The sequence below is a fragment of the Perognathus longimembris genome, chromosome 24 (assembly GCF_023159225.1).
Source record: "Perognathus longimembris pacificus isolate PPM17 chromosome 24, ASM2315922v1, whole genome shotgun sequence".
NCBI classification, from domain to species: domain Eukaryota; kingdom Metazoa; phylum Chordata; class Mammalia; order Rodentia; family Heteromyidae; genus Perognathus; species Perognathus longimembris.
Window position 1 is genome coordinate 21,581,793 of NC_063184.1, and position 25,110 is coordinate 21,606,902.

The following is a 25,110-nucleotide window of genomic DNA, read 5'->3' on the forward strand; positions in this document are numbered from 1 at the left end:
GCTGTTGAAGACACACACACACACACACACACACACACACACACACACACACACACTCCCATAACTGTGGGGCTCAAATCTTTAAACAAGTTTAAATAACTCTTAAAAAAAATATATCACAAAAAAGGGAAAATTGTGAATGCTCAAAACATCCCTTGCTGTTGTTTTATCACTACTGATTGCTTTTAGAGAATACATTCCAGATGTGTAAGCTATTTGCTCTAAGCTAATGCTTCATATATAGACCTAAGTCAAAAGTTGATTTGTTAATGTTTTCTGTTTTCTCAACTACTTTCCAGTGGGAAAAATCCTTACAATTTCTGTATTTTTTTCTCTTGTCAAGGTGATATACATAAGAGAATAACTATAATCTACTTTTTAATCTACTTATTTTTTTTAATGGAGCCAATGAAAGCATGGAAATTTTAAAGAAGATCCAAGATTTGCCTTGCATTATAAGTGCCAGCTGCTGAATGTGTCAGAATGTGGAAGAAAAAGGTACAAAGCATGTTACATGTTCAGAACACAAGAGAATGCATAATTAGGTTTTTTATCAGCATTAACCTATAACTGCTTTGCAGAAGGTATTCTGTGTATGTATCATAACAGCTGGTTGGGGGGGTGTGGCTAAGTGTTTCTTGGCAAAACCTGAAAGAAGAGTTTTGGTAAGAGTTTTAGAAAGTCCCCTTGGCCACCTACCCATTTTGTTGTTTACTGTCACCCTGGGATCCTCTTCTCTGTCCCTCTGCTAGCTCTTGAGCAGGCTCGGAACACACGCTGGTGACTGTGGGCTGCCGTGGGACATTAACTGCAGTTTGACCAGTGCTCAGTGCAGAAGGCTGGTCAGCACTAGGGTTGGCATTAACATGCAGTCCAGATGCAGAGAATGGGGGAGGAGTGACAGCAGCCACAGGTGAAGGGGAAGCATGTGATGAGGTGGTGGCATGGGCTGGGGTGAAGGCAGACGATGGTGATGGAATGGACGTGACTTTTGGTGAAGACACAGAACCAAAGGGCCGAGGTGCCTTATTGTAGGCCATGTTGGTTGTGGAAGTGACTTTGGACACAGCAGGAGATGTAATGGGCACAGGCTTAACTACTTCTTTAGGTTCTCCCTATGTGAAATAAAAATAAACATATACACAAACACATACCAAACACATGCAAAATATATTCACTGAAAACACACGGTTGATTTGTAAGAGACAAACACCATCACGTTGGCAGCTCAAATGTTACATTTCCAGGAAAAACAATGAGTTGAAACAGCATAGCACGCATGCTAACTATTCTACACATGCACAGCACAGATGCTAACAAGAAGCATATTTTCATTTATGAAAACAAAAACTGTCCAAAAAGTATAGGAAACCGAGCAGAAAAAAAAAAACAACACTGAAAAGCCTGAAAGCCATCAAAACTCTATTAATTTAGATATATTCTAAAGGACAACCTTTCAGATATGCCACAATAAACATTGGCTAACTGAAACATTTTACAATATCAATTATAATTCATCTTTTAAACATGTGTCATTTCTCTCCACAATGCAATTACTTTGATTTGTGAAGAAGCAGTACATATAAAACTTTTCAGTTAAAAAAAAAAAAACCTAAGGAATTATATGATTTCCATCTGAATTCAGATATGAGCACATTCTAATTTTTTTTTTTTTTTTTTTTGGCCAGTCCTGGGCCTTGGACTCAGGGCCTGAGCACTGTCCCTGGCTTCTTTTTGCTCAAGGCTAGCACTCTGCCAATTGAGTCACAGCGCCACTTCTGGCCATTTTCTGTATATGTGGTGCTGGGGAATTGAACCCAGGGCTTCATGTATATGAGGCAAGCGCTCTAGCCACTAGGCTATATCCCCAGCCCCCATTCTAATTATTTTTAATCAAGAATTTACAAACACATTAAAAAAATCAATCCTTCCTTTCTCCCATAATCCATTTCTGTTTCTTTAAGTGTATTCAGATATGATTTGGAGAAACAATAAAATGCTTTCCTTTTTCCAAAATAAATATTTAATAGTCTTCTGAGGACAATAATTATCTTAGATATTCCCTCTTTATCAGCAGCCAAAGTGAGTAATAAAAATCTATTCCTCCTAAAATTACCAGAATTTATGTTTGTAAATCCTTATCCCACAGCATATTCAAAGCTCATTTTCTTTGAAATCAGAATAAGTTTCTATGATATTAAAGAATAAATCTTTACTCACTCTACCATCCCTTAAGAAAATTAATGAAAATTTTAAGAAAGAAAACAATGGTAACTCTATTGTGTGTATTTGGGTTGATTTTTTTTAAGGTAACAAATTAATTAAAACATGAAAAGCAATGGAGGAAAACAAGTAACTTCATGCTAGGTAAATCAGTATGAATCGCCAAAAATATTGATGGGTAAAAACCTCGAAAAGCATGAACTAAACACATGACATGAATAATGGCTTCAGACAATTTGAGTATAGATAGGAGAAAAAGACGTAGTTGCCAATAACCTAATCCAAGGCTACCATAAGCAGGACTGGATGCTATCAAGATCCCCAGTCTCATTTTGGGTAACCACTTATTTATTCTTCTTAAAAACACATGATTGGGCTAGGAATGTGGCTTAGCGCTAAAGTGCTTGCCTAGCATGCATGAAGCCCTGGGTTTGATTCCTCAGCATATCAACAGAAAAAGCCTGAAGTGGAGCTGTGGCTCAGGTGATAAGAGTGCTAGCCTTGAGCAAAAAGAAGCTCAGAACAGTGCCCAGGCACTGAGTTCAAGCCCCAGCACTGGCAAAAAGAATAAAAATAAAAATAAATAAAAGTAGAAAAACCAAAAGTAAATACAAAAATAAGAACTATGGATTTAAGTTATTGATAATGTATAGCTTTAGAAATAATATTATCTAAATAAAATGTAATACGTGGTCATTTGCACTTTAATTTTTTATCTTTTAAGGGAAAGAATCATGAAAGAGAAAACTATATTGAGACTATAAATCAAATGTCAGTACCCTGAGATAGAAACAGAACTCGCAATGCCTCAGGAGGGACAATCAAATGGTAGCCTCATGACACTAGATTAGAAACGTACCTTCTGAACAGTAACTGGCTCAGGCTTGGATGTAGCAGATGCTCTGGGGGGAAGGAAAGAGGAAAGAAGATTTTTAAGAAACATGAACTGTTACATACTTACAAGTTTCTTATTAATGGAGTTTTTACCACTATATACTAAATCATCATCGTGTGTATATATATATATATATTTTTGTTTTTGTTTTTGTTTTTGTTTTTGTTTTTTGGCCAGTCCTGAGGTTTGAACTCAGAGCCTGAGCACTGTCCCTGGCTTTTTTTTTTTCTCAAGGCTAGCACTCTACCACTTGAGCCATAGCACCACTTCCAGCTTTTTCTGTATATGTGGTGCTAAGGAATCAAAGCCAGGGCTTCATGTACACTAGACATATACTCTACCAATAGGCCACATTCTCAGCCCCCATCATGTATATTTTTATAATTCACTATTCTGACTTTTCACCATCTTCTAATTAGTCCATGAAAAGCCAAATGTTGCAAGACTCAATATCCTTACTCATCAGGTATTTACTATCAGCCTCTACCTATAGAAAGATAAATACTAATCCTATGTTTCATCTTTAAGTTGAAGTCATCCTACACCTTTAAGGTAAAGTATAATAAACATTATATCCTTATCCTTGAGCCTCACCTAAATCCAATCTCCAGCAGTATCTACCTTTTCTCCTACCATCCATGAACATGTCCACAGCATATTAGGTCACTTACATTCTGATTGAACTGAGTTATTGAATGAGTAATCTATGTTATTTTTTTCATAGAAGTTTATATAAGTTAATGTACTTGCTATACATAAACTAAACAGGGAATTCTTCCACTAGCATCTAATTTCCATAAAGGCAATGAGCCTGACCCATTTGGATCTACATCTTAGCACAGAGCCTGGCATATACCAGGTCATCAGTCATGAATGTGGCAGAGAGAGTAAAAGGAAAGCCAGACGAAAGCCTATGTATACAACATGACACTTTACAAATTCAAGTGAATTCTTATTTTTTTTTATTTTTATTTTTTTGGCCAGTCCTGGGCCTTGGACTCAGGGCCTAAGCACTGTCCCTGGCTTCTTTTTGCTCAAGGCTAGCACTCTGCCACTTGAACCACAGCGCCCCTTCTGGCCGTTTTCTATATATGTGGTGCTGGGGAATCGAACCCAGGGCCTCATGTATACGAGGCAAGCACTCTTGCCACTAGGCCATATCCCCAGCCCGTGAATTATTATTTTTAATGTATGCTTTTTCTTTGCACTGTGTACCTCTTTAGGTATCACAAACTAAGTGTAACAGTAATTACAATTACTCCAAAGCAGAGTAATTATCTCATATGAAAAATATAAACTATTTATGTGGGGCACTTATCTCCAATTATTCACACACACACACACAAAATAAAAAAAGCTAAAACCAGGCTATCATTCTAGCTACTAACTGAGATCTGTGGATCATAGTTCGAAGCCAGCCCAAGCAGGAAAGTCCTTGAGATTCCTATCTCCACTAAAGTACAAAAAAGCCAAAAGTGGAGCTATGACTCAAGTAATAAGTAATAGAACAGTGGCCTTGAGGACGAAAGCTCAGGGGAAACGCGGCCCAGGCCCAGAGTTCAAGCCTCAGGACTGGGGGACATAAAAAGGTGAAAAATGGAACTGTGGCTCAAGTGATAAAGCATCAGCTAATAAGGAACAGTGCCCTGGCCCCAAGCTGGAGCCTCAGTTACACACACACACACACACACACACACACACACACACACACACACACACACATCTGGCTGTAGTCAAAGACACTAACAAAATGATTAGAAAAACCTCTGATGCTTTAAGGGCTACTTACTCAATATTAAAATGCATGTTATTTCAAAAGCTATTTGATTCCTCTACTACCAATACAATGACCAAAAAAATCAAGTTTAGAACTCAAGAAACATAAACATAGTAGGTGAATTATTAAGCCACTGTATAAAACATGAATTGTTTTATTATCATGACAATAGATCACACGCAGAAGACACTTATCATGTGTTGGGTCTTTAGGAGCATAACCTAGAACTGAACTCTGATCAACATTATTAGCACAACTGAATTTTCCAGTAACAACTAATTTGGTTAGCTGTGGTAAGCACTGACTGAACAACTGGCTAAGGTATGAAAAAGCCACAATGAATACTAACATTCAGATACTAGACTACAGGGTATAGTCAGTGCAGTTACGTAATTTTCCGTGTGCACTTTCAACAGGTAATATCTCCTCTAGTTTATAGGATTGTTAGAACCAAAAAAAAAAAAAATGAGTTCAAGCTCAGAACAGTGGAAATCTTCCTTTCATTGAAATTTCGCAAGATGTCATCACAAAAGATCTAAACATTAAACCATCCAATATATTATTGGACATTTTCCAAAAACAAAGAAGCCAGTATCCTTCCATTTCTTTATTTCTTCTTTTCTGTTTGGACATTTGGGGGTACATGGACCATTTCTAGGAAGATAAAAACAATTTGGAGATGTGAGTAGTAGTAGGAGGGGGTTAGGCTAACAAGGAGGATGAAAGAAGATGAATACGGTTGAAATAGACTATTTGCAACTATGAAAACAGAACAATGAAACCTTTTAAAATTGTTTTGGGAAGGGAAAAGGGGGAGAAGAGAGAATGATGGGACAGGGAGACAGCCCTTGGAATATATTATAAACATGTGTACAAGATGTAAAAATATTAAATTTCTAACGTATGCTATATTTTGATCCACTCAAAAAAATCCACCATACGTAAAAAGGAATATAATATTTAGCTCAAAGAAGAGCACTTGCATAATAGCATGCACAAAGCTCTGGGTTCCATTCTCAGCACTGCAAAACAGAAATAAAGTATCTAACAGTCCTTGTCACTAAACTAAGACCTCTATACCTCTATGAAAACAACCCTTCTTGGTTTCTTATTGATGCTAATTCTATTTAAGAGGTTTAGGGCTGGGAATATAGCTCAGAAACAGAGCGTTTGGCCCTGGGTTCAATCCTCACAGATTGAATGGATACATAGATATTAGCGTTAAAATCCTCTACAGGCCTCAGAACACTTTCATTGATTTTGGAGTGCAGAAAAACAATGAATCCTGATATACTTTATTAAGTGAAAATTCTATTTAGAAAACAATGAATTTTTGAATGCACAGAAGGAATTTAAATCTCAAATTTGGATGCACATCCATTTGTTTCTTCTGGTATTTTCACAAGTAAAGTGACATGAGTTAATATGAACAATCAGGGGAAAGAATGGCAACATGCTCTCAAAATCCCAGGGTGAATCCATTATGCAAACATCATTTTGTAGGGAACACAGATTGGAAAACAGTTGATACTGGATGAGATAAAAATACGTTCTTTCTCTTTTAATTCTAACCATGAGACAGAATCATTAAACTTTGAGAGGAAGGTGCTTTACATGTCAATTGGGGGAGGGGGATAATTGTCTCATCCTCCTACCTCTGCCTTGGCAGCTAGCATTACAGGGGTGTACCACCACACCTGGCTATTTTTAAGAAATCTTTAACTGAGCACCACCAATGACTTGTTCCTATAATCCTGGGGGGATGGGAAGGAGAGAAAAAGAGAGAGAAAGAGAGAGAGAGAGAGAGAGAGAGAGAAAAGAGAGAGAGAAAGAGAGAGAGAAAGAGAGAGAAAGAGAGAGAGAGAGAATATCACCATTTGAGGATACTTAGAGGAAAAAGTTTTTGAGACCCTGTATCAACCAATAGCTGGGCCTGGTGGTATATTTTCTCTGGTCCAGGCTGACTTGGGTATAAAGCAAACCACTATTCCACAACAGAAGGAAAAGAAGCTGGAAGCATGGCTTAAGTGGAACAGCACCTGCCTAGAAAGAGTAAAGCCCTGAGTTCAAACCCCAGTAACACACACACACACACACACACACACACACACACACACACACCCTACAAATTCTATTTTTAAAAAAGAACCAACCTTTATAAAGTCTAAAATGCCCACTTGAGTCTCCTACAAATAGCTATAATATTTCAGTCTTTAAATTCTTAAAGTCTTTGTGTATATAAAGTATCTTACTCACCTAATGTTTTTGTGAACTTTAGGTTTAATAAGATACTCAAAGATAGGAACATGATTCAACCAATGTTTAAAGAATATTCAGTTTCATTCAACAAATTAGAATATATCTATTTGGAACATTCCCTGAGGAGAAACTTCTTTTATAGAAGTAAGGAGAAGCATTTGTTAAGGTAAAATTTCTTATAACTACCTTTTCTTTCTTTAAACAAATCCTGAACAATGTCAGAGATTACATTAAAAAAAAGACTAATTTTTAAAAAGATATTTAAGTAAGTGAAGAGTTAAAAACTGGGGTGTAACTGTAACATTATTCCTAGGTTTTTTTTCTTCAAATCACGATGTGATAATGTATCTCTCTTGGAACTACAGTAATCATCACTGGACACTGTGGTGTAGTGAGTGAGTTTCAAGTCAGCAAAGATCGTGGCAGTGGCTTTGTGCCACAGGCTCACAATATGTTCATTGTTCTCTCTCCCCTTAGTGGGCAACCCTGTACATTGGTTAGCCAGGACAGTGAGACACCAGTGCCTTAGCTCAGTATTATCCCCAGTGTGGAATCTAAAGAACAAAGCTGCCAGTGTGGCTAGATTAATCTTTTCAAAGTTGATTGGTTTTAATAAAAGAGGTCATCCACCCCCCCCAAAAAAAAAACCCTATACATTAAGATCAGTTTCAGAAATTCTAGGTGAACAGTTGAAAGGAGCTATGAGTTATAATAGATTTATTAAAACCAAGAATTGTTTTGTCCTACTTGGAACAATAAAAAGAAAAATAGAATAGAATAAATAAAGCCATAAAAAAATAGTAACAGCTCATCGTACATTAGCATCAAAAGAATCAAGTAAAATTGTAACCCAAGAACACCCAACAAATGGAACTACACTTACCATAGCTTTTAACTAATACTTATTGTAATTAATGCATTTTTCTTATACTGCTTTACATAATAACATTTTACATTTATAAAGTAGCCAATGAATTTTTAAGTTCATGTTTAAGAATGAAGGATTAGGCAACCGAAGTAGGCTGGTAGAGGTTATTTATATTACTCATTATGTCCTAAATTATACAAATATCTCGTCTAATATATTTAATCCTATCTAATGTATTTAACTTCCCAACAATCATAGAGAAAAGAGGAGGGGTTTTTGGCTCATCTCCTATGGGATGAGCTCTGGCTAAGTTTCCCACAGCAGAGCCATCTTAGGACCCACTGACCTTAGGACCCATAAACACTAGGGCACATCATTAATCACTTTAATTACAAAGTTGTCAATTTGCAATAACAAAAGATCTCCAAGGGGGAAAAAGTGAGCACTTGAGACTGTGCCAAAGGATGGCTCATTGACTAGCTCTCCCACACTATTATAGTCAGTCTACTGTCCTCTAAACTCCAACCTGAAACATTCCATTCCCCTGTGGCTGAGTTTCAGTAGAGTTTGTCAAAATGATTTGCGAATACATTAATATTATTGCATTTCCTACAAATGAAAACACCAGATATGTGTGGGTCGTAGTAGCTTATTAACAGACTATTTGTCCTACTTATACTATAGATTCTCTCCCCCTCCTTGCATCTTCTCTACTAGATTATACTGGAACTGAAAAGCAGATTGTTCTTGTCCTAGAGAGAAAAAGAAATAGGCTGACATTTGTAAGACTGGGGAAAGCAGACAGAAGTTCAACCGCTCTAAAGCAGGGGTCCCTATGCTCTAGCTAAAATTTAAATCAGGTGTGGTTCTGATGTATCCAGAACAGGCCTTCCCCCACATGGTAACTGCTTTTCTGCCTAAAGGTGAGTACTTCCGTTGCGAAGGAACAGCTGTTGTTCATGGTTTTTTGAGAAGAGGTTTTCATCACCTAAGCGAAAGGGCTCCTGGAAACAAGGAAGGATGGGAGTGGAGGGATTAGCTCTGCTGAGCTTCACCCACCTACATGGTCACATCAGGGAGAAGGAGCAGAGAATTTATTTATTTACTTTAAAGGCCAAATGAAAAGAAATGCATGTGTGCTAGTCAGTATACACTACATAGAAAATGAACTATGCAACTTATGGGCAGGGAAAGGGAGGGAAAACTGAAGGAAAGTGAAGGAAGGGGTGACTTTGCCCAAAAAAAGAAATGTACTTATTACCTGGCTCGTGAAATAGTAACCCCTCTGTACAACAACTTCATAATAACAATAAAATTATATTTTTAAATTCTAAATATTTATTACTATATGTAATTGGAGCATTAGGTTCAGAGTTACAGCTACAAGCTATTGGGGTCTTATATGAGCTCAACAATGAGTTAAAAGCTTTATATACAATATATTATTTAGGTTTCACAAAGAAAGGATGAGCCTTTTGATACATGCCCACACGAAAGTCATATAATGTGTTACTTTGGAATCTGCATGTTACTATTTTGAACAGAAAGCACAGTTTCACATCATAGAGGATAATCATTAAGAAACTTTTTTTTTTTTTGCCAGCCCTTGGGCTTGGACTCGGGGCCTGAGCACTGTCCCTGGCTTCTTTTTCCTCAAGGTTCACACTCTGCCTCTTGAGCCACAGCGCCACTTCTGGCCGTTTTCTGTATATGTGGTGCTGAGGAATCGAACCCAGGGCTTAATGTATAGGAGGCAAGCCCTCTTGCCACTAGGCCATATTCCCAGCCCCCCTCATTAAGAAACTTCTGACCAATCATAGTTATTAGAGAATTTCAAAATAAAGGATGAACGATAGCCATATCTTTGTTTTTGAATTTGTATTTAGCTTCAAGGAGGAATTTTCTAGAGAACTTCTAATCTTTCATATAGGTTTAGATACATGTATACACAATTATAATATGAATGAGAAATTATATATTCACATATACATATGTATATATACATATATGTTATTATTTATAGAATGATATAGATTAACATGTTTGAAAATAAATGGTCATTAATAAAACCACAATTCTCTAGAGTTCTTTACTGAAATTAATTTTGTAACTTTTGCTTTAATGTTATTTCAGAAAGTAGGCATACAGATGCATAAAAACATCTGGGAAACTTGGTTTCAAATTCTTGTGCCTCCTCATATTGCAAATATTCATTGATTAATTTTTTTAAATTCTTATTCTGCTACTTTCAAATTCTAAACTGTGATCTATTTATGTAATCTATTCCAGCTTCTGCTTCCCTTATTCATATAAAACTAGAACAATCTTACTTCCTCAGAAAGGATAAGTGAGAAAGTATGTAATAAGCTAAGTGATATTGGTACTACGTAAATAGTGTTTTCTTGCTCATCTCGCTTTGTGGTTTTCTTTTCTTTTGAAAACTATGCTTGTAAATAATTATATAACAGCATAATAAGGAGATACAATAAGCAAATGTAGTAAGCAGAATAATTTCTGGAAGTAAAGATTCCTCCTACCCCTTCTACATAGAGGGAAGGTACACTGAATGCTGCTTTCTTTAGGCCAGGCATTCTGATATGTTCTTTACATACAGGAGCTTGGGCAGGGGAAGGCTAGACTGACGAACTGGCCCTCAAAGTCTCTCCTTAAGCTCATGGGAATGTGAGCTCTACCCAGACTGGACAATGTTCCTTGACATTCAGATAATTTGTCTACATTAGCTAGTCATTTGATTTCGGTCAAGTGTGTATGGTCTTATGTATGACAAGGTAGGAAGTCCTAAAACAGACTAGAAAATAAGCTTGATAGTAACACTGGATGAAGTCAGGCAGCCGTGGGTAAATTTTCAAAAATCATCTGTCTTGGCCTGGCTGAACTGATGATCAGCTAATGTAGCTGCTGTGACATCTAGTACCACTGACTTAAGAGCAAATCTCCCAGATTCTAACCCGAGCTTCTTCATTTACGTACGAGTTGCTCAACTTAGGATAAGTTACTTTCTTTGTTCCCTTCCTATAAGATGGAAAAAATAACAACAGTTACCTATCTTATAGGATTACTACTAAAACTAATTGAGAAATGACTGTATAGAGCTGAGAACTATATAAATAGCATCATAATGTCAACTATGATATTGACTTTCCTCCATAACTTAAAAAACTTAGCTTAAATGACAGTTACAATTTTCTTCTAGGATCTATACTTTTTTGGTTTATTTTTGTTAGTCGGGACACTTGAACTCATGGGCCTGGGTGCTGTCCCTCAGCTCTTTGCTTAAGACTAGAGCGCTACTATTTTGAGCCACAGCTCCACTTTCCTTTTTTTTTTTGAGTGGTTATTTGGAGATAAGAGTCTCATGGGGACTTTTCTCCCAGGCTGGCTTCGACTGCAATTCTCAGTTCTCAGCCTCTTGAATAGCTAGGATTACAGGTACAAACCACCAGTGCCTGGCTATGATAGGAGAATCTAACACTAAACACAACATGGCTTTATAAAAGCCACCTCACAAGTCTTAAGAATGTATCTGTTCTGGGATGCTGCATTAATGGAGGTGTGGGAGTCATGAGGAATGGAACAACTAAGTTCCAAATCAATCATAAAATAAAGAATCATTCCCAAATCCCCCAAGTAAAACTAAACCCACTCATCTTCTAAACAAATGATTCAATGAGCAATAATAGGTTTAGTGATGACTATGTTTGATTCTGTAATGTCATATGAATAAAAAAGCATTTACAAGTGAAACATCATGATGAATTCAAATGTGTCCTCTTTCTGAATTCCTTTCATATAGTTCACTATGAATACTAGACTAAAGGGCAATGCCTAGGCTCGTCATAGAATAGAATTATAAGTACCTGCCATCAGAGGCAATGTTTAAGGAACAATGTGGGCATGGATGCCTCTAAACCCAGTAATATGGTGATTGTCACTGGAGTCACACAGACAAGGAAATCCTGCAGACTGGTTAACAAGCTTTGCTCTAGAAACCCAGGAAGAAATCTACCATATCAAAATTGTCTCCAAAAGTGTTTCCAACTACAAATTGAAAAAGAAAACTTAGGATAACACCAACAGAAAAAGCCAAAACATGTATGTATGCTCCTGTATACCTGTATTCTCTTCTTTCTGTATCACAAGTTACAACTCAAAGGCCCAGTCATACAAGACAATAAAATACAATAATTAGTGATCAAAGTAGCAGCTGTGTTCATGGACTACACCCAAGGCTGTGGGTGAGTTGCATACTTCAATTAATGATGGGATCCATATTTAAAGAAAACTGAACTTCCATTATAAGCACTGGTCCCGTTTTGACATGCACAACATCTAAGAGTTTGGCTTATTTTACCCATGGCCATATTTTCAGCTGCCTGTCACATAAGATTGGGATTTAGCATCTCACTGATCAGTTTTCTAGGGAAAACCCAACACAAACAAGGGCATATGCTTATGCTTTGGTGCTTCTATGAAAACAAGATGCTGCATGACTCACTACTCTTGCTGAATTATATGCCTTATGTGAACTATGAGGAAAGACACAAGTGTTAAATGTGTTAGAACATTCATGAGAATGGTTGAAATGAGCTATTCAGAAGGGACATAGGCAGAGGCACATTAGCCTGTTAAAAACAATAGTACCAGCTGAGGAATGGTTTGACTTCCTTTTCCATATTTGTTGTAACCTAACTTGCTTCTACAGTCCATGCTTGATAAAGGTACCTGCATAGCAAACTAAGCCAGACTCTGAAATCCTCAGTATTGGTTTGAAAAACAAAAATCACATACACTTAAGACTGGTTACCTAAAAAAAAGACAAACAACTACAAAAGCAATACTTGCAAAACTGTTTGGTGTAAGTGAACTGAACACCTCCGGGAGGCGGGGGGGGGGGGGGGGGGAAGGGGGAGGAGGGAGGGGAGTATGAGGGACAAGGTAACAAACAGTACAAGAAATGTATCCAATGCCTAATGTATGAAACTGTAACCTCTCTGTACATCAGTTTGATAATAAAAATTTGAAAAAAAAAAAGGACTGGTTACCTAGACTTACATTTACTCAGCATTGATATCAAAATCATAATCAATCTTTTTAACTTTTTAGATTCCACAACAGAAAATAATACATTGGTCTATATCAAATGATTACCATTTCCTATCAGGTCTAGTTCAAATAGTCATAATATAATTTTACTTTCTGTATTTTTTCAAAATAATGGCTAGGAAATACACACCCAGACTCAAATATATTATTGTGATATATGAAATACTCTAGATAAAGAAATTTTAATTGCTATGGTTTGCAGAGGTGACCCAAAAAATGATTTTTTAAAAAATCCTCAAGATCAACACTCACTGAAATAACTCAGTAAAAATGACGGTTCACTAAAAAGGGATATAGAGAATTGATTTACAGAATAAGAATAACAAATAAAACCTAAAGTTCCAAATGTTTTATTCCAAGTTATCTTAGCGTGTTAATCCTTAGGGTGTTTTTTTTTTTTCTGTATTAGGCCTTTTAACAGTAATTTCTTCTATTATTGACATAAAGATAATTTTGAAGAAGTTCCTTGAGTGATTTAAAATATGAACTAGGTAGTAACATAAAAAAATAGACCGAAATAAATTACAAGTGACATTATATATCACACAAGAAAAATATAATTATTAAAAAAATAAAGCAAAGAGGCAGGAGCTGTGGCTCACACCTGTTCACTTAGCTACTCAGGAGGCTGAGTTCTGAGGATCACAGGTTGAAGTCAGCTCAGGCAGGAAAATCTGTGAGACTCATATCTCCACTAAATTAGCAAAAAAGCTGGACATGCGCTATGGCTCTTGTAGTAGAGCACTAACCTTGAGCAAAAGAAGTTCAGGGACAGAACCTAGACCCTGAGTTCAAGCCCCAGGACCAGCACCAAAATAAAAATAAATAATAATAAAGCAAAGAAAACCCACAAAAATAAAACCATATAGAGCAACCAACATCTACATCATCACTAGTTATTTCCTCCTTCATCAACACTAATAGGACCAGATTCTCTAGGAGTCTATCCTGCCTGTGCTTTCCAACCTCAGTGACTACATCATATATGTGCTATATGTTATCTAATGTTTTTTCTATTGCCAGTGTATGAAACTAGATCACTCTATTCTACCAAGTTTTAAATACCACTATTTTATGAAGCAAAAGTTAGGATAAAATATTATTTTCCTTCAATATGAATATACTTCCTCATATTTTTCTTATTAAACATTTCATATTCTGGCTTTATAACTAAACTCTTTAAAAATTTGGCCAGGCACTGGTGGTTGTATCCTGTAATCCTAGTTACTCAGGAGGCTGAGATCTAAAAATCATAGTTTGAAGTCAGCCCAAGCGGGAAAGTCCTTAAGACTCCAATTAACTAGCAAAAATGGATCTGTGGCTAAAATGAAAGATGGCCAGCCTTCAGGGAAAAACTAGTGTATCCTGTCCTTAGATCAAGCCCCAGTAATAACATTAAAAACAAAAAAGTATCTGTGGGCAGGAACAAGAGGAATAAATAGGAGGAAAGAAGGAAAGGGATGTCATTGCCCAAAAAGAAATGTACTTATTACCAGACTTACACAACACTTCAATAATAACAGCTAAAAATATATACAAACTTGAATGCACCAAAAATGTATTTTTGCCTAAAACAGAACTTACTGTATTTGAAGGATTTTTGTAATAAACACTGTTTAGGTCATTTCATACATAATCAGAATTAACTCTAATACTTCCTTCCAGACTTCATGACTTTTAAATACAAATAGATTGTATTTACAGAGTTCAAACTTAGTCTGCTGAATTTTTAAAAAGAATCTAAGCCTCAGATATAATCCATTTCATTGCATAAACTTTAAAAACAACTTTAAACAATAACTTCATTTTCCCCTAGTTTTCCAACCACAAGAATGTTGCCCACATTTCTTTAAACAAATCTTTCAAACACTCAATGTGACAACTTGTATATAGTTGAAAATTACGCTGCAGTATATATTACACTGTCAAGAAACAGTGGCACTAAATACAATATATGACTTCCAGGACATTAAGTTCTTCAGATTTTGAAAATAGTTAACTACAAAGATGCATAAAAGTCATCAAAATGTCTGTTTTACAACCGAAGTAATAAAAATATACATATTTATCCACAGGTCATCTCAGCTTCACAATCACTCTTCATGTGAGGAGGCTACTGGGAACCACCATTAAACCTCACGCTCTTTAGGCAGAATCAAAAGCCATACATACCTTCTTATAAATAAATTTCACCATACAATCTCTTTGTTTACATAACATCTAAATAATCAGTTCATAAGAGAAAAATCGTCAAGACTTTGTATAGAGAATAACATATTTCCTAAGGCAAAATGAGAGGAAGCCTCTTGGACTCCTCTATTTCCTCCTACAGAACAATTTGGGCTCAGCTACACAGGAAGACTTTTCCTTCTAAGCTGACCTCAGTCTTCATCACTTTTTTCTTTATGGGTCATATATTGGACCTGGAGGCCTTGATTTAATTCCTCATCATTATGGTTATTTCAACATCAGCGTTGTCCCAAAACTGTTATGGGTATCTCATACTTGAATAGGTTAATCCTTTCAAAGATCTAAATATGAATTTCAAGAGACAGCACACTGTTAAATACATGGCTGTGAAGAAAGAAAGAGGATTCCAGAATTAAAGTCTCTGGGGATGAGGCTCTTCTAAATTCAGTTCAAGATGTTTGGTGTTTGGTTTTTTTTGGGGGGGGAGGGGGGGTGTTGGGCGGGAGTCCTAGTACTTGAACTCCGGGACTGGGCACTGTCTCCGAACTGTTCTCTCAAGGATAGCATTCTACTACTTGAGCCACAGTGCCACTTCTGGCTTTTTCTGAGTAGTTTATTGGAGATAGAGTCTCATGGACTTTCCTGTCTGGCCTGGCTTCGAAATTTGATCCTCAAATCTCAGCCTTCTGAGTAACTAGTAGGATTATAGTCAGAGTTTAAGTTTTAAGAGTTTGTTTTCTGGGAAGACATGGTTCCCTTCTGACATGCTACACATTTATAGTTTCATTATGGCCCAGCTTGACATCAGCACTTTAAGTGGGGTGGTGCTGCAGGTAAAGACTTCAGTCATTCTAGCAGTCATCTGACTACTAATTGTCCTACCATTTTAAACTGGCAGCACTATTAACAAGAATTATGAATATTATAAGCTTAATAAAAATTAGTTTTACAAAGGGGAAAAAAAAACAACCTTGTAGATTTACCTGAGCTAGAACTGCACTAACTAGGAAACTGACCTGGGAATAATCTTTTCTTGTAGAAGCATTAAATGACCTTTACGGTCACATGGCACTGAGTTGACACTGCACTGAGCTTTATGTTTTGACCTGTGGTATTTCTTTCTCTCATCTGTACCTCAAAATTCTCTAGGCTTTTCTGGGGCCTTTGGTATTTCATGTGAATGTTTTAATTGGCAGGTTCAATTCAACCTTTCATTGTTTGAGTCATTTCCTGCTCATAATTCTTTTGAATCTATTTAATTTCATTCCCTTAAGGCTCTTAGTCTCAGTCCAGGTAGAATATAGTCCCAGGAAAAGTTACACAATATTCTCTTGAATTTCTTCTATCTTGTGCAAAGAAGATAGATAATTTCAAATAAGAGAAATAATAAAGGCACATTAATTATAAAATGGTATTCTCTTTTGGCTCTCAGGTATAGAGAATTTCTGTTAGATGCAGTATTACTTAAAAATTAAGAGTTTCAGAATTCTAATTATCTCAAGTTCCAAACTTAAGATATTTCCGAAGTGCAAGCTCTAAAAGCTTACATCGACCTCTGGTATCTTTGATGGAGTACTTTGTCTTTTTTTTTTTTTTTGCCAGTTCTGGGCCTTGGACTCAGGGCCTGAGCACTGTTCCTGGCTTCTTTTTGCTCAAGGCTAGCACTCCGCCACTTGAGCCACAGCGTCACTTCTGGCCATTTTCTGTATATGTGGTGCTGGGGAATCGAACCAAGGGCTTCATGTATATGAGGCAAGCGCTCTTGCCACTAGACCATATCTCCAGCCCTGATGGAGTACTTTGAACTGTGCCAACAAAGCTAAAATTTCACTGGAGATAATATGCCAAAGTTATTCTGAGTCGTGATAAGTTCTAGCCAAATTTTCATTGTATCCTTGCATCTCTTGCTACGTGACAACAGCTAGGTCTTAAAAAATAATCTTACAAGGACAAAAGCAAAAGATAAACCTTGCTTACAAAATTTTCAAATTTTGTAGATGAGATTCATTTAATCTGTACATACTGGAAAGTAATTTGAAAGTTTCTATTAAATAAGTAACAAAAACCTTTCTAACATGTCCTAACATAAAATCTAACAATTGAGAAAAAATGTTTTACATAGAAAAATAATATAGATGCAGTCATCGATTAAGATACAAATATTTAAAACAAGAAGTGTATTTTGAACTAAACCTTAAACTTCTGGAAAATGAAGGTCAAAAAATTGGCATACTACATACAGTGTCTTTGATATTAGGACAAAGAAAAAAAGTTATGTTTCAAATAATAATTTATGAGTACCTAGGAGGAAACTAAGAATGGTTAGTAATGAAAGCAAAACATGAAATAAAGGACAAGATAACCATCATTATATAGGTTCATAGTACTTCAGATGGCTTTTTCATCTCAAGGACCCATTGACAAGACAATTGAAAGCTTAGGATTAGGTAAAATATGTGTTAGTCAGTGACTTATTTATGTAAGGAAGAAATTGAGACAAAATAAGAGGAGTGTGGCCAGAACATCAAATCACCATTGGCAAAGGACTACATAGCAAAAGTAGTAAGGCTGAAAGACTCGCATTTATCTGTAAACTATACTGGGCTCAGAGGGAAGTGGGTGTGCCCTAAGAAGATTAGATGAATTCCTAACATGTTTTTAAAGCAGAATCATGTGAGTCACTCAAAGGAAGTAAACAGGCACTTCATATCTTAATGTCTTTTAGTTCACTCCTTTATTTCCTCCCTGTACCTGACCCTTAAAAAAAAAATGCCCTGAAAACAATCCAATCCCTGTCTACTTCTAAATTTTTAGAAAACTCTACATATAGGAGCTATTTCTACTGAATCTCCTACTAAAACCTTAAGTAATATCCCTATTTCTTATACTGGTCCTCTAAATAGGAGAGGTAGGGTGACAGGTATCATGATTCCCATCCTCCTGCAGGTAAATATGCTGAAGTAAAGGCTTTCTTATTAAAGACCTCCTTAGGGGTTGGAGGCATTACTTAAGTAGTAAGTGGAGCATCTACCTAGCAAGTGCAAGGCCTTGAGTTCAATCCCTAGGATAGCCAACATCTTCATTTCTGTTTATAAAATATTGTATTATTATTAAGGTGAAGTACAGAGGAATTACCATTTCATAAGTCAGGAAATAAGTACATTTCTTTTTGAACATTTCTTTGTTTGATCCCCAGTTTTTCCCTACTCTCCCCACCCACAAGTCGTATAATTCATTTTCAACACTGTGTCTACTCAGTGCCACTGATGCAATTATCTTTCTTCATCTAAAAAAGAAAAAGAAGAAGCTGGAAGTGGAGCTGTGGCTCAAATGGTAGAGTGCTAGCCTTGAGCAAAAGAAGCTCAGGGATAGTCCCCAGACCCTGAGTTTTTAGCCAGCCGCAGGACTGTCAAGAAGAAAAAGAGCCCTCTTGCACACAAAGGAAAATGGATATACCAGTTAGCAAGACAACCAAGCAGAAGCTGGAATGCCATAAAGATCACCAGGGTCAAAACCTTGGCACTCATAAATAGCCAGAAGTCATCCACATCAGCCATGAGAATGGCGAGAGAAGTTAACAGGGAAGGATGGGAATGGCCTTTTTTGGTAATGCAGCACACATCTGAAAGATCACTTCACAGTGCTGTATTTCCCTGAAGGATAGGAAACGATGTCAAACACTGACCTTTGCTAATAGTAGTCAATAATGATACTGGTGCTCTATAAACACAGAGGTGTTTATAGAAATGCAGTCATCTATGTAAAGCACTAGCAAGTCACACTGAAAGACATCCATCAAACCTAAGGAGAAATGGAAGGAAATCTGAATTTTACTGTGGACAGTTGATGATGATGGGAAAAAACAATAACCAGACTTCCTATCCTATCATCTACATAGTTAAAGTCAATTCATTATGCATACTTTAACACTAAAAGAAGACAAAGTGTGGCAGATAGAGCCGAATGGCCTCCCAAAGGTATGCGTCTTATGCCTAGAACTTCAACAATATGTTATAATGCAAAGGGGAATCTGTGGTACAGATGGATTAAAAGCAACTAACCAGGTGACTATCCTCCCATATTTGGAGATCCTACTGTAATTACAGGTGTATTTAAATAAGAAAATGTGAAAGAGAGCAGTTATTGTTAGTAAGAGGTTAGAGACACGTTGGGAAATGGAAAAGTATAAAAGCCAAAAATGCCACCTAAAAAAAGACATGAGGACAGATTTTTCTAGAACTTCCTAAAGGACAGCAGTCTTGTCAACCCCTTATTTTAGCTCAGCAAAAGCCCCTTTGAACTTCTGACTTCCAAAACTGTATGATGAAAAATTTGCAGAATTTTTTTAACCATTAAGTTTTTGGTATTTGTTATAGCAGTAATGGGAAAGTAATACATACAAAAAAAATTGTTGAAGGGCTTTCATGAGAATAAATATTTTAATAAAAGCAAACATTTTTTAAATGAGATACTTTAGTTTTAATGGATAAAGCATAGTTAGTTCTTCAGAATTATGTATAATGAGTTTTCTAGGACAACTGAAATGTTACCAACAACCAAAGATAAATTTTCACTTAAGCTCCAAGATAAACATTTTTAAAAGGTAAGATACCCAATATGTTTGTATCTCTTGCAACATTTAGTTTTACATTTTAAAAACACACTAAAATATTACATGGCTTGTTATGAAAATTAAGAACATCTACATGGGTTTTAAAATATCTATTGATAATAGGAAATTTAATTTGAACTTAATACCAGAAAAAAATTAAGTCACACTAAAGTACTTCCAAAAAAAAAGTAGTATGTAAGAAAATCTGTCTAGAATATTTTCAAAGTAAATTCCAAAGATGGTCAAATAGCTTTTAATTTCTATTATTAAAAGTCAATACAAGAAGAAATACATTTCAGCAACAAGGACAAAGGGATTAGTAGCACACAAATGGAGGGAAGAAAGGTGAGCAAACACAGTCATTACATTCATTGTACATTATATAAAAACGAAACCATATAACTTGAAATTAGGGATGGGAGAGGAAAAATAAGAACAATGGAAAGATAACACTGATCAAGATGCAATGTTCTCATAACCTGATATACTGAATTATAACTTCCTTGGTATAACTACTTAAAAAAAAAAAGTTTAAGTCAATGTAAAGAATAAAAAGCCAGGGCTGGGGATATAGCCTAGTGGCAAGAGTGCCTGCCTCGGATACACGAGGCCCTAGGTTCGATTCTCCAGCACCACATATACAGAAAACGGCCAGAAGCGGCGCTGTGGCTCAAGTGGCAGAGTGCTAGCCTTGAGCGGGAAGAAGCCAGGGACAGTGCTCAGGCCCTGAGTCCAAGGCCCAGGACTGGCCAAAAAAAAAAAAAGAATAAAAAGCCAGATAGGGTATTTCTCATCTTCTTTCCTATCCAGTTACTACCATTTGAAAACTATTCTGCTTGGAACAGAAGGACAGCTGTGAGTCTCTAGATAGGGTGATGCTTAATTTATAATAGCAAACAATTTTTTTTCTACTGTCAGAGGAAATGTAATAGCAGGGACAGTACTGATAATACAATATCACTTGGGCCAGAATTTTAAGTCAGTCATGGGGCTTGAACTCAGGGCCTGGGCACTGTCACTGAGCCTTTTCACTAAAGCTAGCCATATCACCACTTCCAGTGTTCTGGTGGTTAATTGGAGATAACAGTCTCACAAATTCTCACGCCTGGGCTGGCTTCAAACCTGGATCCTCATATCTCAGCCTCCTGAGAACCTAGGATTATAGGCATGAGCCACAAATGCCGAGCCAGAATATCTTATAAACCCAATTATATAAGGACATATAAGAGAAGCAAAACAAATTGTATATCAGTAATTTGTTTAGCTGCACAAAAGTGAAAAGCAAATATTCCAAAATAGTATTCGAGTGAGCTTACACCTCCACAAGGTTTTATGTTATATAAGTCAAGTTCCATTTAAGACAGACTTAAAAGTCTAAGGTTATAATATGCCATGAAATACGATATTTCAAGAAACATTTTCTTTGAAAAAGTGTCTTTTTGAAAATTGCTCAATTATTGCTAATTAAATAGGATAAGAAAATATAGTATTGGAAAAAAGTCAATCCTTTGCTGAGAAAATAGACCAAAAAAATGTACAACCATATATAATAGGTTTATATAACAATGAAAAAATAAGTAATAACTATCTGAAAGCACTTGGCTTTACCAACCCCAATTCCCAACAAACAAGTCCGAAAAATGATAAAAAAAAAAAAATGAGAGATGATTATGTTCCCTATCTAGGAAACATTCAACATTGGAATGCAATGCTCTTAAAAAGAAAGTATCCTGCTCTTAAAAAAAAATGGTGACCTGACCTACAGCCATAACAAGAATATCTTCTTATAAAGGAGCTATCACTCTAAAAGTACAATAACCCAATGCTGTGATGTGTCCAACATTCTTTCTTGCAATTTTCCCCTTTTTGGGATGTACGTCAGACACTGGGTAAGAGGAATGGTCTTTTTTTTTTTCCCCCTCGAGGGAAAATATATACAAACAGTAAAAACCAGTGTGTGTTGAGGGAGATACCACAAATAGGCAAAGCATGTATTTTCTTTTTACTTCTAAAAAGATACCATATATGTACATAGTCAGTAAAAGAGGGTGATTTTTTTTATTTAAAGAATTTCCATTATTTGTATTACAAAGAATTGCTTGTAAAAAGAATAAATTTATTACAGGTTAGAGGCATAAATAACCCTGAAGAAATTCATAGATATTAGAACTATATATGTGCTTAGTTTAGGCAAACTCCTTATCGAATGTTTAAACTAAACTAAAACAGGGTTGAGGATGTAGCTCAGTGGTAGAGCATTTACCCAGCATGAATGTGGCTTTACATTCAATGCTACAAAAAAAAAAGTAAAAAGCTAGTTGTTGGTGGCTCACACCTATAATCTTAGCAACCCAATGGGCTGAGATTTGAGGATGAGATCCCAAACCATCCATGACAAGAAAGTATGTGAGACTCTAATCTCCAACTAACCACCAAAAAGCCATTAGTGGAGCTGTTTTTCAAGTGGTAGGATACTAGCCTTCAGCAAAAAAGCTCAAGGACAGTGCCCAGTCCCTGAGTTCAAGCTCCAATGTGGCAATGAATAAATAAACACCTAAGTAAATAAATGAATAAATAAATAAGCTAACTACAAAATAGACATTCCTAGTTTATGGGTAAATAAACCGATGTTCTAAGACTTGAAGCACCTTGCTAATCATAGTCAGCAAGTGATGAAGTCAGGATTAGAAGTTTACTCAGTTGTCAAAGTAGTGGGCTGCCTTTTCTTCTGTTGGAGTTAATTTCATTCATCAAAGAGATTCATCAATAACTCTTGCACACATATATTCCAAACCAGAGGCATTTAACCAGTAACAAAACTGATTCGTTGTGAATTTACCGTTAAAGGACAGATATCATACAGATAACAACTCAAAATACATAGAAGTAGACTAAATGAATATGGCAACAGTGAGGGTGAAAAGCCACAGCTCCTAATCACAATGTCTGGCCAGTGCCAGATTCACCAGGAGCTTCCTGTAAAATGATATTAAATGGTGGCTCCCAACAAGGTATGTCCATGTCCTAACACTCAGGCCCTGTGGCTGTTAACTATTTACCAAAAGGGTCTTTCCAGATCTAACTAGGTCACAGCTATTGAGGTGAGATCCTCCTGGATTATTTAGGTAAGCCTAAACCCAATCACAACTAATCTCAAAAGAGACAGAAGAGAAGACACAGACATTGAAGAAGATGATGAAAAATAACCACAGAAGCAGAGTGAGACTAAAAGATAGACCCACAAAGAGTTCCAACATGACGAACAATGGTGAGGATGCAGAGAAAAGGGAAGCAATACACACTGTTCCTGGAAATGTAAGCGAGCGCAGCCAATGTACAATCAGTATAGAGCTTTCTCAAAAAGTTAAAAATTAAATTCCCAGTTGTGCAGAAGTCCCACTAACAAGTAAATACACCTGAGGGAAATGAAATCAGCATAAGAAAGCATTTTCTGCACTGCCATCTATGTTACTGAGTATCATTCACAATTATCATGGAACCTACCCGATTGCCCATCAATAGATGCACAAATAAAGGAACGATGGTCCAAAAACATCTGAAACTTATTATTTTTCATTATTATTATTATTAAATTTGGGTGCTAGTGATTAGACTAAGGATCTTGAGCATGGTAAGCATGAGCTCTACTATTGTACTTCCTTAAAGAAGAAGACAGGATAAAGGAAGGGATGACCAAAAAGAACTGTATTCACTACCTGATTTATGAAATGGTAACCCCCTTTGTACAACACTGTGATAATAGCAATAAAATTATATTTGTTTTTACAAAGGCAGGGAACCAGTAGCACATGTCCACAATCCTAGCTACTTGGGTGGCTGAGATTGTTGGGATTGTGATTCAAAGCTAGCCCAAGGCAGAAAATTTTCCAAGACACTCTTCTCAACGAAGAGTTGGATAAGTTGGCAAATACATGTTTTCCTAGCTACCAGGAAGCCTGACACAGGTGCATTTCACTAGGCACATGCCAAGAAAACAAAACCCTAGTTCCAAAAATAACTAGCAGAAAACAGAGCTAAATGTGTGGCTCAGCTATTAGAGCACCTGTCTAGCAAGCATGAGGACCAGAGTTCACAACCCAGTATTGAGAGGTGGAGAGTGGGAGGGCAGGGGAAAGGAATTTTACTTTTTGTGACAATGGAGATAAATCTAAAGGACTTATTTTAAACAAAATAGGCCAGGTACAGAAAAATAATGGAACACGTTCCCTTAAAGAATCTAAAACTGTAAAGTCATGGAAACAGACAATAGAACAGTGTTTATGAGGGTGAAGGATAGGTTGGGAGACATTGGTAAAGGATAGAAAATTTCAGTGGGGAGAATAAGTTCAAGAGATCTATTGTATAACAGTGATTATGAGTAATAGCAATGTATCATATTCTTAAAAATCACTAAGAGTAGAAAATCTATTGTACAACATGGTAATTATGTTAATAACAATGTACTGCATTCTTGAAAATTGCTGAGACTCTATTTTAAATGTTCTTACCACAAAAATGGTAAATATGTGAGTAATGTATAACTTAATTAGTTTGATCTTACCCACTCCATCATGTATACATATGTTTAAATGAAAAAGACAATAAATATACACAGGGCTGGGAATATGGCCTAGTGGCAAGAGTGCTTGCCTCCTGTACATGAAGCCCTGGGTTCGATTCCCCAGCACCACATATACAGAAAATGGCCAGAAGTGGCGCTGTGGCTCAAGTGGCAGAGTACTAGCCTTGAGCAAAAAGAAGCCAGGGACAGTGCTCAGGCCCTGAGTCCAAGCCCAGGAATGGCAAAAAAAAAAAAAAATAATAATAATAATAAATAAATAAATAAATAAATAAATAAATAGACACAAATTTTATTTGCTAATTCAAAACATTAAGAATGAAGAAATGGGGGGCTGGGGATATAGCCTAGTGGCAAGAGTGCCTGCCTCGGATACACGAGGCCCTAGGTTCGATTCCCCAGCACCACATATACAGAAAACGGCCAGAAGCGGCGCTGTGGCTCAAGTGGCAGAGTGCTAGCCTTGAGCGGGAAGAAGCCAGGGACAGTGCTCAGGCCCTGAGTCCAAGGCCCAGGACTGGCCAAAAAAAAAAAAAAAAAAAAAAAGAAATGGGGCTGGGGATATGGCCTAGTGGCAAGAGTG

The 25,110-nt window shown here is 36.5% G+C and overlaps 1 protein-coding gene and 1 long non-coding RNA gene across 8 annotated transcripts in view; one reads left to right on the forward strand and one right to left on the reverse strand.

Annotated features, from left to right (window-relative positions):
- The window catches only part of Pdlim5 (PDZ and LIM domain 5), a 143,196-nt gene that overhangs the window by 59,184 nt on the left and 58,902 nt on the right, over positions 1–25,110 (reverse strand). For 3 of the 7 annotated variants that reach the window (XM_048333612.1, XM_048333615.1, XM_048333616.1), the window contains 2 exons: positions 3,083–3,125; positions 700–1,115 (listed from right to left, as the gene is read on the reverse strand). In XM_048333612.1, the coding sequence (XP_048189569.1) occupies positions 700–1,115; positions 3,083–3,125 (459 nt within the window). The remainder of the gene's footprint in view (positions 1–699; positions 1,116–3,082; positions 3,126–25,110) is intronic. The other 4 variants (XM_048333613.1, XM_048333618.1, XM_048333614.1 and 1 more) reach the window with 2 other exon arrangements.
- LOC125341567 lies at positions 477–17,674 on the forward strand. Its single transcript, XR_007209008.1, has 3 exons — positions 477–612; positions 12,248–12,251; positions 17,663–17,674. It is a non-coding gene; the product is annotated as an uncharacterized LOC125341567 (long non-coding RNA).